The sequence below is a fragment of the Pseudopodoces humilis genome, chromosome 11 (genome assembly GCF_049639895.1).
Source record: "Pseudopodoces humilis isolate 2021_Gansu_Grassland_sample_001 chromosome 11, ASM4963989v1, whole genome shotgun sequence".
Lineage (NCBI taxonomy): Eukaryota > Metazoa > Chordata > Aves > Passeriformes > Paridae > Pseudopodoces > Pseudopodoces humilis.
This window is the reverse complement of record NC_142210.1, coordinates 1,387,298-1,401,525: the sequence shown is the minus strand read 5'-3', so window position 1 is coordinate 1,401,525 and position 14,228 is coordinate 1,387,298. Positions and strand designations below refer to the sequence as shown.

The 14,228-nt window shown below is 41.9% G+C and overlaps 1 protein-coding gene across 2 annotated transcripts in view; it reads left to right on the top strand.

The window, feature by feature from the left end:
• The window catches only part of ARHGEF4 (Rho guanine nucleotide exchange factor 4), a 214,277-nt gene that overhangs the window by 153,043 nt on the left and 47,006 nt on the right, over window positions 1–14,228 (top strand). For both annotated transcript variants that reach the window (XM_088060802.1, XM_005529614.3), the window contains one exon: window positions 11,902–12,041. In XM_088060802.1, coding sequence (XP_087916928.1) covers window positions 11,902–12,041 — 140 coding nt within the window. The remainder of the gene's footprint in view (window positions 1–11,901; window positions 12,042–14,228) is intronic.

The following is a 14,228-nucleotide window of genomic DNA, read 5'->3' as shown; positions in this document are numbered from 1 at the left end:
AGACCAAGTCCCTTGTGATATTCAGGGTCAGTCTCTGTCTTTGAGACGGTTTTGAGACAGATGAAAGAATCTTCAGACCTTCTCTTACAGATGCCAAACACCACAGGCACGTGTGTGGAATATCTGGCATTGCTGCACCCAAATGGCCTCATGGACCAAGAAAGCATCCTCAGTTTTGAATGCATTTTACAGCATGCTGAGCTTCCATGGTCCCCACTACATGCTGTGTGCCTCGATCACTGATTTGAATCACTAGAGTAATTCACTTTTAAAGCTCCTTTAGAATAAATCAACAACACTCATTGTTGTCACTTGTCCCTGAATACTGGATTTTACAGAAACTGAGGAGCAGCAGACCAGTATCTCCCATAGCTGCTTTTGGGGCAGAGTCTGTGGCTGTTGAGCCCTGGCCAGGCGTGCACAGCAGCACCATCAGGGTGAGGCAAGCCCTGCTCTCTTTCCCTCCTGTCAGGCTCTCCAGCTCACTCCTCACACCCCTTTCTTGTCAAGTGAAACAAATGTTTCTGGTGCTGAGAGCACTGCTCACTGTCACAGCAAAGATGGATGGCTTTCCAGGATGGATGGACATCATCTGGGAATTTGTTTTAGAGGTTGAGGTAGGTTTTTTTTCATATCAGAGGAAGAAATTTATATCTTTTGACAGTAGTCTCCTGAGGGCCTCTTTCCTTTATTGATACTTCAGTGTTGTCCTTTGATGTAATAATCCTGCATTACATAGGCTGTCACTCAGAAATGATGAAGTTGGGCTTTTGGTGCAGGGGAATACCACCAAAGCTGAAAATAAAAATAATTATTTGAATTTATGAGACAGAGACAGCTATACCTTAACTTAAAGGAAGATGTTTCTGCACAGAACAATTCATGATGAATATGAAAATTAGCCAGGAGCTTGGTCTTACAGAAATATGATCTAAACTGACAGATTTTGTGTTTACACTTCATCCAGGCCATGTCCTCAGCCAGTTTAAAATGCACAGATAGCATCCAACAGCAATGGCACTGTGGAATTCAGTGTTTTAGAATTTGGCTAAACACAGGAAAGATTGAGTGAAAGGATTATTGTGCTTGTTTCATAAATCCAAACAATTGATAAAGAATTGCAAGTTTGTTCAGCAGGGCAGCAGAACACAGAGACTTGCTCTGGAAGGGATGTCCTTGTTTTAACCTGGGTGTATTTTGCAAGCAAGTTCCACACTGGTGTCAGATTTGCACAGGTGACTTTGCTGCAGCCATGTCTTGAGGAGAATTTTCTGACCAGTGCCTTAGACACAGCTGCCTTTGACTGTACTTCATTTTTGCCATCTGCAGCTGGGGATGGGTTCAACTTCTAAGTTAGTTTCCAAAGCTTCCAAAATATTCTGTGTTGCATGCAGTGATCTGGAAGTGGTAGTGTGGCATTTGGAATTCACAGTTCAGAATGCACACTTAGCATCTCAGGCTCGCTATCTGCTGAAATGCTGATCTGACCAATTCTGCTGCTCTGATTTCCTTCTTGAAGCCCCCAGTAAACAGCCTAAGTGATGACTTTAACTATGAAAGGCACCTTGGCCAATATGACCTTGACAGAATATTTTTTCGTTTTAAAGGGGCTATTAATAATGGCTTTGAATCGAATTCTTAATGTATTTCAAGAGAAATAATGTTTACCTTGGAAGAGTTTTCTTGCTGTAGGGTGAGATTGCATCTGACACATCCAGCCACAAATCAGACCTGGAGCTGAATGTTGTGGAAGAACTCTGAAATGAGACACTTTCTCACACCAGTTTCCTAGGAAACTTAATTTTATTGAAAGTAAAGCCTCCTTTTGTTCCTATGATATTTGAAAGTTTATTGAGATGCATCAATCAGTAGGTACAGTACCTTGAGGATAATTCTTTAAATCTGATTTGCAGTAATCTATCATATCTGCATCCCCACGCTCCCAGGGAACAAATACTTCACAGTGGGCAGCTCAGTAAGAACAGTAACAAATTCATAAGGCTGTAAAGCCTGTCCTTGAGTTCTTCAATGTATTTAATAAGAATATTGCTGTCCATGTACAGTTTGAAATTATTTTGGTGCAGAGTCTTTCACATGTATCACTGGCAGGGGAATCTGGAGTCCCTGGGGAGGAGAGGTGTTGGGGGCTGACTGGTGTGGGGTGCAGCTGGATCTGGTGTGAAGGGCACCCCAAGGGCAGGAGACTCATCCAGGGCACCTTAGGATCCACCCTTCTTTCCTTGGTTTGTACACCTGGTCTTCAGCACAGGTATTGATTATTAAAACCAGTCAGCCCTGTGCTCTGGCAGCAAAGTTTGTGCTAACAAAAGTGTAAATATGCCATGTCTGAGTGGGTTTAAATTTCCACCTTAGCTCTGTCTGTCTGTCTGAGCTGATGTGGTTCCCTGCTATTCTGCACCCATCTTCCAGTGGCAGTTCTCTTGTGTCTTTTTCCACTCAATATGAAAACTGAATTACATTTGACCATGTTCAGCATCTGTCCTGTAGCTTGCTCAGAGCTGATCTCCCAAATCTGTTCTAAATAACACCAAAAAGCTCCCCTGACTAATTCAGAGCCTGACTTTGACTCCTTTGTGTAGTAGAGTGAATTGTGTGATTCAAATGTATGCTGCAAAAAGCCTGATCCCTTAGCAATTGTGGCAGTTGTAGTTAAATAATATTAATCCTTGGTTTTCTGTTTTCCCCTCAGAAATATTTGGTAGCTTGATCTCAGGGATTTTCTTAGAACTCAGATTAAAATATAAACTGGGACAGAGGGATTTCCCATAGGTAAAGCAGTTTTAACGGTATTTTTTAATGATAATATTGTATCCCCAGCAAAAAAAGCAGATGTGTTGTGTGTTACATGAAGACTGGTCATGCAAAATAATGTCAACAAAACAATCTTGCTGCCCCTTGAGACTTATACTTGATAATGCACAAGAGCAATTGAAAGTCTTCTCATGGCATTCATTTTTAATTACTTCTGTGGTCCAAGGTCATAGATATAAGCTACTTGTCAGCCTGGATAGCTTCACCAAGATAAAGACTAGATTTATGGCATTTATGCAGAATTCTGGGAAAAACCAAAGGTCACATTTTTCAAATTGAAGTGTTCGAAGTTAGCCTCTTAAACCCGTCCTCAGACACTTGGATAAACAGCCTGCCTTTCCCAAGTGCCAGCAGAGGTTCTTTGTGCTGACACTGCTGCAAACAGCCCCTGCCCAGTGCCTGTGTCACTCATCAGCCCAGTTTGGGCCTCACACGCCTCCTCCAGGCCCTGGTGTTACTTTTGCCTTGACCAAAGTGGCCACGTTGTCAAGGCTTTAAATTAAATTTAAATTAAATTTAAAATAAATTTAAATAAAATAAATAAATAAATTTAATAAATAAAATTTGAAATTAATTTAAATTATTATGAAAACAATTCTTCCTTTTTAATTGTTCAAGTTACAATGTGGATGATGCCATTATAAGAAAGACCTGTGTCTGTTTTGTTTCCATGCAAAGTTGGCATGACCAAATGGAATATTTTAGAGGCTATTGTGGTATGAATTGTTTTATATCCTAGTAGCAATTCTTCGTAAAAATTATCTTAACCGTTCTTTACCATGTGTTTTTTTCAGGTCAGTAGCTAAGGCTTCATGTGTAGTGGAATTTTCTTGCTTCTAGACTGTGACTTAATGACTGAAGAAAATGTTTTGCTTTTTGGCAACAAAACCTTTAGCAAAAACTTAGCTTCCAAGCTCTTGGTCTTTGGAGGGTGTGCTTGAATGCAGAGACAGAATAAAAATGCAGAATCTTTGGAAATGTAAGTCAACCAGCATTTTCTACAGCGGGTTTGTGTTCTTTCCTTTGTTTAATAAAGTAACAGGTACAAGAAAGGAGGCTCTTGTGAGGGCCCATGGTAGCTTGGGTTCCTACCACTCTCTGAGGAAGTTGTTTTAGAGGTGAAGCAAATCATTGCTAAATCAGTAGAATTAAAATAGACAAGGACAATGTGAGATTTGGGACATAACAGCACTTGCATGAAGAGATCACCAGTTAAGCCTTTGGAAAGCAGCTGCAGAGGCAGGAGGAACAACAATTCCTGAGAGAATGGGGTCACACTTTCTACTGAAGGTCTTTATTTGAGGCCTGGTGATGACTAGAAATATTGGTTCTGTCAGAATTGTTTAAGGGTCTTTCATTTGCATTCTGGAAGGGAAAAAAGGGATTAAAACTACAGATTTTGGGAATGCTTGAGTATGCAGCAGGGATTTGATTCAGATGAGCACAAATTAAGTGAAGGCAGAGCAATAAGACTCAGTAGCAGTTAAGATAAGTGTGTGCCTCATTTGTTTGCATGTTCCCACAGGCAACCTTCAGATATATTTGTGCAAACAAAAGCTGTGAGAAGCCCAAAGGTGATTCTAGAAATGGTGCCACATGTAACCCTACATTGAACTAGTGGCAAGTGTTGAGATGGTATAGGGGAGTCTGTGGGAATAATCTTTTAAGTAAACAATGTGTCTCTTTTTGCCAGATTGCTGACCTTCCAACTTGTGGGATGTGCCTATAAGGATTTAAAAATCTGGAGCTGATGCTCTTCTAAAAATAAACAGATAAAAATTCCTGGAATCTTATTAACAAAATCTCTTCCAGTCCATTTTTGTCAGGCTTGTCAGCTGTACTAACACTCTTTGATGCTGCTTTTGCCTCCTATGTTTGCTGAAGTAGGTGTAAATAACTATTGTTCTGGTTTCCTGGCCCATTTGCTTGAATTTCCTCAGTTTTTCTTACACTTCTGGATAAGAATGGGTGGATATGGATACAGGGACATGGGATTTTCAGCTTTGCAGGTGAGCTGATGGCTCACTGAGGATGCTGCTGATCTGAAGTGACTGTGGTTACGCTCCACCAGGCAGTGTCAGATGTGTTGTCCCCCAGCCAGCAGCCTGGCAGGATTTTGGGATCGCTCTGATGAAGGGGCAGCTTTGGTGCTGGAGGTGGTTTTCACATCAAGGGAGAGCAGTTTGGTCTGGGGTTGATTTTTACTCAAGATGTAGCAGGCACGGGGCTAAGCAGCAGAGTGAAATGGACAGGTGAGAATTCCACATGAGTTTGGAATGTCAGTGCTTGTTACCTTTAGAAATGAGAAAAGCAATCATTTTAGTCTTTCACAGAGGAAGTGTTCAAAAAATTATGGCAGATTGTTTCACCTCGACACACACACATCCAAACTCCTTTAAATTGCAGCCACTCAATGAATAAAACTCCTTTTTGGGGCAGTAAATGACATTCCAGGTATTCCAGCCTGCACACCCAACCAAGGATATGGTAAGGAATGTTCCTGGATACTAGAAAGGTTTTGTCTGCTAGCTTTGCATGCTGCTGTTGACTTCATGCTTAGATTGTGATAGAGCTTAAAGGACTGAACTCAAATTTGCCCATGTTGTGTTCAGGGATGTCCAGACATAAAGTAAATAGCATTTCCAGGGAGGTTCATCTGCAAAAAGAGAGCAAACAGTCACAATGGATGAGTAATCAGACCTGAGCAAATAAACAACAAATACATGGAGGAGGAGGACGTGCCTGCTTTTTTCCAAGTCAGTAGCTGTGATGGGAACAAGGCCAGTGAATTAATAGTTTGTGTGCAGTACAATAGAGGAACTTTTCAACAAAAGATCAGGCTTTGGATGAGAAAAAGATATTTATGTGATTTCTTATCTATTTTCCCCACTATGTCCACTCTTCAAAACTACTTCAATCACTCCCCCTCTCCCAGTTGTGGCATCACCCAACAAGCCAGGAGGGAGCTGGGGGCAGCTCCGTGCCCTGTGGGTGCCAGGGCAAAGTGGGCCAAGCTGCAAGTGCATAGCAAGTGGTGACGTGGGAGTCAGAGCTGCAGAGCCATTCATAATCCATGGCTCTCTTCCCCATAATTATCTCTGCTGCCCAAGAGAGTTGAGAACTCCCTTAAGCCTCCCTGCAAGTCATTTAGATTCTAATTGGGATTTAAGAACTCCTGAAACCTGAGTGGGTGGCTCAGTGCATTATTGCTGATGAATGGTACCCTGGGTGATGTGCCCAGCAGACCCACAGAGGATCTGTGCTTGGTTTTCCAGTGAAGAGCTGTCCTTTTTGTTTTCAAGCACAGATTTGCTCTTTACCTCAGCTAATTAGGAACTGGCTTCATTCACAAAAGAAATTCTGTTTGTGGCACTATACCAAAATGTTAATTCAGTTTTGTTATGTTGAATCCTTTCCCTTCTTAATCTTTCTTTAAAATGGAGGGGATGAAGCTTGCTTTCTCTACTTAAATATTTTCTTTCTTTCCTAAGCTTTGATTTCTCCTTCAAAGATTGGCCTAACATGGTTTCATTACCTACTCAGAAATGTCATCATAAGGACCTGAGTTCTCTAGGCTTGGTTTTGAAGGACCATGTTCCCAGTAATTTTCTGGTTTGTTTTGGTTTGTTTGGTTCTTTTTCTCCTAATGAAGCTCATCCTAACTGGTCATTGTTCCCTTGTTGCAAATTCCCTGCCTGACTTCCCTCTTCCTGTTCAACTGGCCCAGAACCATCAGCAGAATGATGAGGGAGGGTCCATCAGCACAGTAAGAGCTGCAGAATTGCACTGCTGGGGCAGGAGAGGGATGACATCACTCTGATGGATTTCACTGTGGCAGCTGCAGAGGGACCTCCGTGTACCAAGCATCTGATAAATGAAGCACATAATTGAGAACAGGACTGATGGAGGCTGTGGCACCATTTCCAAGGAGACAAGGGTTTAACAGTCCCAAATGGGTGAAGAGCAGGGTGTAGAGAGGGGCTCTTCTCACCTGGGCAGTGTGGTCTGGGTGTGGTTCCCAAACCCATGCATGCCACTCACTTGTTTATCATCTTAAATCTCTTGAAGTGCTTCCACCAGCAGCTGCACTGCGCTTTCCTGTGGGCTGCACACAACCACAGCAATCTCTGCTCAGTCAGGCAGAGAGGATGATGTTGTTAGCTCTGAATTAATTTGCTCTGTGAGTGTAAATCAGCCTCCTACTGTTGTTTTGGTGAATTATTTTAAATGTAAATGCTGCAGAGACAAATGAAATGGGTGGATATGGAAAAAAACACACTTGAAAGAGAGAACTACAGAAAAATTGTTCCCTTTGTCAATATAATGTGTTTTTAATAAACTATGGATGCTCTTGGCTTTCCAAGCTGTCTGTAATCATCATGGATTCCTGTCCCAGCCTTACCCCTAAAAGCTGTAGACTGTAAGTCAAGTGAAAACAGATAACCAACATTTTGGGAAAATGCCTCTAGCCCATTTTCCTTCAGTCCTGGGTCATTGTTCAGCCTGGTGACCCAGACACACGTCTGGAGCTCCTTGCCACTGGGGAGCTGCTGGGGCTTATTCCAGCTGAGACATAAACCTCTGAGTTTGAGAGAGCTCTGTTAAGAGGCTGTGCTAAATTTGGGGCTGTAGTGTCCAGCTCCTCCTAGGAACCTATTCTAGACATTCATTCTGTGAGAATAATTTTCCAGTGAGGGGGTGGGATTCCATTCCTTTAATTTAATTTTATTTTATTTTTAATGGTGGTAGTTGCATGGTGGGTTTTTTTGGTGTTATTTTTGTTTGGGTTTTTCTTTGAGCTTTTTACTTGTTTGATTGTTTAACAGCAACTTGTGTTCAATAATTCCTGACACTTGGAATGCATGAGGCAGATCCTTCCTTCGAGAGAGGAGCAGAGCACAGATGCGTGGAACTGCATGACCTGTACTAGGTGACATTAGTCTTTACTGAACTCTGGACTACAGCTAACACCTGTTTTCTGAGACCTCTAGTAGATCATCTAATTCCAACTTCATCTTCCCACCAATATGATGAACACAAAACCTTTTCTCTGTTTTCCCCTCCCTGCCATCTCTGTTGGTGCTGAAGATCAAGGCTGTCCCAATGCAGCCCTGCTGGTTTGTTCTCCAGTGTCACCTGAGCTTCATTGTGCCAATCCCACCACGCAGGCAGCTGCTTTCCAGTTATCCCAGTTTATCTCTAAGCAGGATGCAGTTACACTGGCAGGGTGGCAATGAGTTGTTCAACCATGGCTTGTTGGGCGCAGAGTGCTCTTCTCTGTGAAGCCACAGAGCTGGTAACTCTCCAGAGGCTTTCTGGTGACATGGAGACCTCTGGAACTGTGTGCTAGTACCACTTAAGAGTTGCTTGGCATCACCTTTCAGCAAGGTAGGGGCACAAGCAGAGCCCAGCCAGGATCCTTCCCACCACTGCCTGTTTGTAGCTGCATTCCAAACTCTGTAGGGAGGTGTGACAGGGTGAACCCTTCCCCTGGTCCATCTTGACAAACTTCACTTGATTTGCACAGAACCCTCCCCTTTTGCCCGTGAATGCAGCCTGAGTGCTGCCTGCTCAGGACTTGGACACAGACACCTGTGCCACTCTCTGGTTCCACTGATATATTTTGTATGAGTTTTGAAGCTTCACATCATCAAGATAATTCTTCGTGGCGTCAGGTTTTTCACACTTTATCTGTATGGATGCATTAAAAAAAGAATTTGTGTGGCATTCTTTTGTGAGCTTCTCTTGCTAGAATTATCCATCTGCTTTTGTATTGTAATGACATAAATCCTAAGCTTGGGCTAGGACTAACAGCAGTGTGAAAGCTGCAGAGTTTTAGTTCTTGCACATATTGGCTGTAGTACTAAATGTTGGTGACTCCCTCTGTTCCTGTGTATGGGATTTGTTGCCATATTTAGTAAAATTTATCAGGACAGAGGTATAAAATATGAAAAAAATCTGCTTGAGTTAATTGTGGCTTCACTTTAGTTTTTGACAGAACGTTGTTCCTTGGTGTGGCCTGGCTGCCAAGGAGGGACAGGTCAGGTCAGAACTTCAGAGAGGCCAGGCATGACTGTGCCACTGAATTTCAGTGTTAGCCAGAGATGGGCACTGGGAGGTGGCAGGAATGAAGCATCTGAATTAGGCACTGTGCTAATAGTGATAGTGGCCTGTCCAGCAGTGCTGTGCTGTTGGGGAGGCTGATGGGCTGTTTCAGCAATCTCTGCTAACTTGTCTTTTAAGATTTTTGTATAGTGCTTGCTTCTTTTCTACTTGACCTAGTTTATGCTTTACACGTTAAGTCAGTTCCTACGCTAAAAGCCTTCATTCTTCTGCTTCCTTGATGGTTTTCTAGTGCATTGGGTCACCATCCCAGACTACTGTTTTATTTATTTGTGGTCATGTCTTTCATCTAACCTGCTTCAGAGCAAATTCTTATTTTTCATTCATTTAATTCTTTCCTGCAGCATTAGTTTGGGAAAACGTGTAATAGCTATCTTGGGCCATTCTTCCTCAAGGATTGAGAACTTTCTCATGCTTATGAAGTGTAGTTTTGGTGCAATATGTCTATAAGGACTTTTTTTTTTTGCCAGGAAAACTAATCCCAAATGCAGTAGCAGGTCTTGAGACAGCAGAGAATTGATGAGCTTGGTAAGATCAGAGAGGAAAAACTGATCTCTAGTAAAAGCAAGCACAGCTTTCAAGGCACTTAGCAGAAGTATAGAGCATTTTAAGTAACACAGATAAATACCTCCCTGGAGCTTTTGCTTTTTCATCTAAGCACAGATCAGAGAACAAATAGGAAAATGTGGGGGCAAACCCAAACGCTTTAAAGATGCCAATGAGCATTTTTCAAGCTGAAGGTTACTTTTAGCAGTGAAAATAACAGAAGATGCGTAAGGGAAAAGCAGAGAAGCCATGTGTATAATAAGGGAAAAGAATGAGATCAGAGGGCTGCAGAAGAGTTTTGAATTGACTGCTGACTTGCTTCTTATAAATGACTTATTTTTATTTGTTCTTGAAAAACATTTCTAATTTGTTTCTGTGCTAACACACTGGAAGTTGTTCATTACTATCAAACAAAGGTTTTCCAGACAGTGTATGAGTAAAGTGATACTCTAAGGCCCTTAAATTTAGTTTTAAAAGTTCCAACCGTGGTAACTGCATGAAATTATCATATCAGTGGTATTCCAGCTGGTTTTGAGTTTTATATTAATGGACTAGGTCGTAACCCCAGAATTGCTTTATATGCAATCTATAGTACTGGCACATATTCAGTGCAGAATTTCTGTATAATGAACGATGTGAGGTGTCAGAGCAAAGCTAGGGGAATGCTTGATGATTTTTTTTTGAAATGTCACTTGAAGTTGAATGGTTGGGTAGTTCCATACTTGCACAGAGAATTTTGCTTTAATCATAAGCTCATATGCACCTCTGTGTCCTGAATTGCCATCAATACCAAGTGGAGTTCCAGCTTCAGACAATCTTTGCTTTGTTGTGCCTATTTATTGAATTCAAAGCATAAGCAAGCGAGTATTTATTATAAAAATAGCTCATAGTCGTCATTTTGATGTCAGGTCACTGCACTGAACTGATAGCTGCTACACTGAATTTACACCTCACTGCTGCTAGAAGTGATCAGGTGGTGCAGCCTTAACAGCCCATCCCATGTACTGAAAGTGTTGATGAGGACAAACTCTGCAGGTCTGGCTGTGACCTCTGTCAGCACTTTATTCAGTGCTAACATGGTGCAGCTTTTTGGTTTCAGGTAATAATAAGCTAATGAATCATGGGGTGCTTTTTTTGACCCAATGGCACGATTAGGTTCACAAGATGCACTTGAAGTATGAAGGGAAATGAAGGTTCAAGACCAAATTTCCTTATTAAAGCTCTACAAGGTCAAGCTCAAAAGATTTTTTTCACCTGTTCTGCAAAAATTTGGAGGGTAACATCATGTAACTTGCACAGCTAAGACTGTTGCCAGGAGTGCTGCTAGTAATGTCTGTGTTTTTATTCAGTTCTACTCCTGTAACCATGTCATGTCCATTGAACTAAAATTATGATTTATATCAGCTGCTCTTTGCATCGTGTCTGTGTAGGTACTTGTTTCATGCACAGAAATCTTTGTAAAGCCCATTGCTTTGTCACTGGAACTGTTGCCCTAGCAGTTACTAATCCAGATGAACATGTCAGCAGGTGTTTTCTTTAATCACTGTCATTTTTCACAGATTTGAGAACAGCAAGTTCATGTTCAGTAACCAGTACAGGGATGGGATGAATGACACTACATGCCACTGAAGGTTATTTGCTAATACCTCAAGGAGACTTTAGGAAGAAGATCCTGCCCATGAAACAGATGAAATGACACTTTTTTCTGTGCAAGGAATATAAATGCCACATCTTTATTTATCTCAGGGTTGAGGCTTCAGTGTTTGTTGCAGCTGCAGACTGTGAACCCTCCGTTATCTGTAGCTTGTTTGGGGCTGTGCTGAGCAGAATGGCCTTCCTGTGGTAATAATGGATAATTCTGGAGCAAACACGCTTTTAGGCATCAAAAAGGATTCTCAAATAAGTGTGTGGACAAAGGGGAAGGTGAATGTATTTCCTATAGGCTGAGACTTCCTTTGTCCTGGCAGCATTTGGTAAATCATAATCCTCAAGGTATGAAGCGGCAGCCATGAGCTGCTTGTCTCCTAGTCCAGTTTCCTGTCAGCACAGGAAGGTCCTAATAAAATCACATTTGTGCCATCATTGCCCTGTGCCTTTTTTCAGACCTTATTTTCCTATTCTTGCTTGACCTTTGCAACATGCAGCAGTTGTCAAATTTTTTAAGATTGTATTTTCTAGTCTAGAAAAAGACACAGTCATTTCTAGGGGTAAAACATGAGTGGAGAAAAATTCTCAGAAAAGCAGGCATACATGAGGATGGAATTATGACCCCAAATTTCCTTTTTAGTTTCCTTTTTTCCCTTTATGCTGTGTTCCGGTGCCCATTGCCACAGCGAGCTCCTGTCCTGGTGCACTGCTGCTGAGGCTCCTGCGCTCAGTTTGTGCATTTTGCTGTTGCAGTGATCACTGATGGAGCTCTGGACAAGACAGCCCTGACAGACGATGTGGGGAGCGAGGAGGATCTGTACGAGGATTTCCGCAGCTCTAACCACCGCTACGGCCACCCCGGTGGCGGCGGCGAGCAGCTGGCCATCAACGAGGTACGTGCTGCTCCCCATCTCACACACAGCACCAGGAACCGTGCTGGTGCTGCTGCCTAACCACAGCCAGGCTGCTAATGCCACAGTGGATGTGGCTTTAAATGACATTTACACCATTTACAGCATGGCCCAGGCCTTCCACCAGGGTGCTGTCCCTGAGGCACTGCACAGCCTGAGCAGGTGACTCTCCTCTTGGCTGCTTTTGGTTGAGAAGTTTAAAAACATTCATGAACTTGTTGAAAAAAATTAATGAACTTGTTAAAAACATTAATGAACAGGTTCAGACTTGGAGTGTGTTGTACTGAAGGCATAATGGAAATGTTGAAAAAATCCCTGGTCTACCTGTTTCTTTATTCATAGGTAAGAAGGGTGCAAGGTTTAATACAGGTTTGGTCTTCACCGTTTCTTCCAGTTCCTCAGTATGTTCACTCTAGGGATGTGAAAGACCTGTCTTTTTAGTCACTGTTTATAGCTGTTTATTAAAAATGGTCACAAAATGGACAACTGGTCATGAGGTCTCACATTTTCATAAGTTTTGGTTCATCTGCATATCAGGATTAATTGTCCAATTACAGTTTCAGGTTATGAAGTCCCATCCTTCTTGTTTTCGCTCTTCAGTCCACCATTTTTTATGATTTTGGGCTTGAAACTTATAATGATTGTCCTTGGTATGAAGCTAGGAAAGGAATTGTTTTGTCTGCCCACCTCTGTGAAGAGAGCTCACTAACACTTAATATGAAGCCCAGAACAACACACCTGGGGAAAAATATGAAAACTAAAACTTAAGGCATCAATATGAGTGAGCTCTTAAACTCCTACACCTTCTTTTTCTCTTTCTTCTACTCTGCTGTGTATACATGACTTTGCCAAGATGAGAAGGCAGGGATAAAAGAAGTATTACATTTTCTTGTGCTAAACTATAACTGAAACTGTGTGGCTCTCAGTGTGTGTGTTTGATACATCCAGTGGCTTCTGGGGTCTGAAAAAACTCTAGAAAGCTGCACAGTGAGGATAACAGCTTTTCTTCAAAAGCAATAACAGCAAATGCTCTTCCACCAGTTCTGCCCCCACTGCTCAGAATCCCCACCTACAGCCCCAGGTGCCTGGGCTAAGGAAGGGTTTGCTTTATTTTCTTCCCCTGTTGCTTACATCCAGGGGTTATCAAACCATGGCCAGAGCTATTTAATTTAAACTCAGCAGTCTTGAGCTGTTGTCATTGGCAAGAAAACATGGGCAGAACACCAGAAAATCTGGAGTTGTGTTCTTCCACGTTTACCTGGTGTGTTTGAGAGTCCCAGGCACCACAGGAGTCAATCCCAAAGCATGCACTGAGTCTGTGGGAAGAGGATTCTGCTTTCCTCTCAGTCAGGTGCTTACATCAAACAGAATCCCCTCTCCCTCTTCAGAAGTCTTTAAAATCAGGGAAAAAATCAGGCCAGCAGGCCTCACCATCTTGCATTTCTTTATTCATTATTATCAAGAATAATTGCTTTTCTTTCATTTCCTAAAAGTTCATTTTATTAGAGCAAAATTCCATCACTTGTAATTAGGAAAGCAAATGGATGTGTCCAAAGCAGGTGTAATTTGTATAATCTATGAAGTATGTGGGGTTTTGTTGGCCAGTTGACTTGAAAGATAAAAGATTATTTTTGGCTTGTTCCCTAGAATCTTGCCTGTTCAGGAGCCAACAAAACCAAAGAACAAACAGTTCATTATTTACTTTGTCAACTGGTTCCTAGGGGTAATTAATCCATCACTTGCTTCCAGTGAGCCTTAGCAAAGCACTGCCTACACAATCAATTCCTGGAACAAGAGATTACAGGAAAGTACAAAATCTCTGGAGTGAAACACTAAATCTGTGAGATGGGAATTCCACAACCACAGACACCTTTAAGTGTTGGAATTGAAATATCTCAAATCTGGGAGCTGGACAGGCTTTTCCTTATCTTCTCTGCTGGACCAAAAGGTGGCTATTGATTAGTCCTGAGTACTTCCCATGCTAGGAGTGATGTAGGGTGAAGATTTCAATGTTCACTCATTCAGTCACATTTTGTGAGTAGTCTCAGCTTTGTTTTATTGTATTCCAAGTTGCCTTTTATTGGTTGTGGATATGGAAACTATGGTAACCACATTATTCTTAGCCTTCTTGGAAGAAACAGCTTTCAAATAAACAGAGAAGGCTGAAAT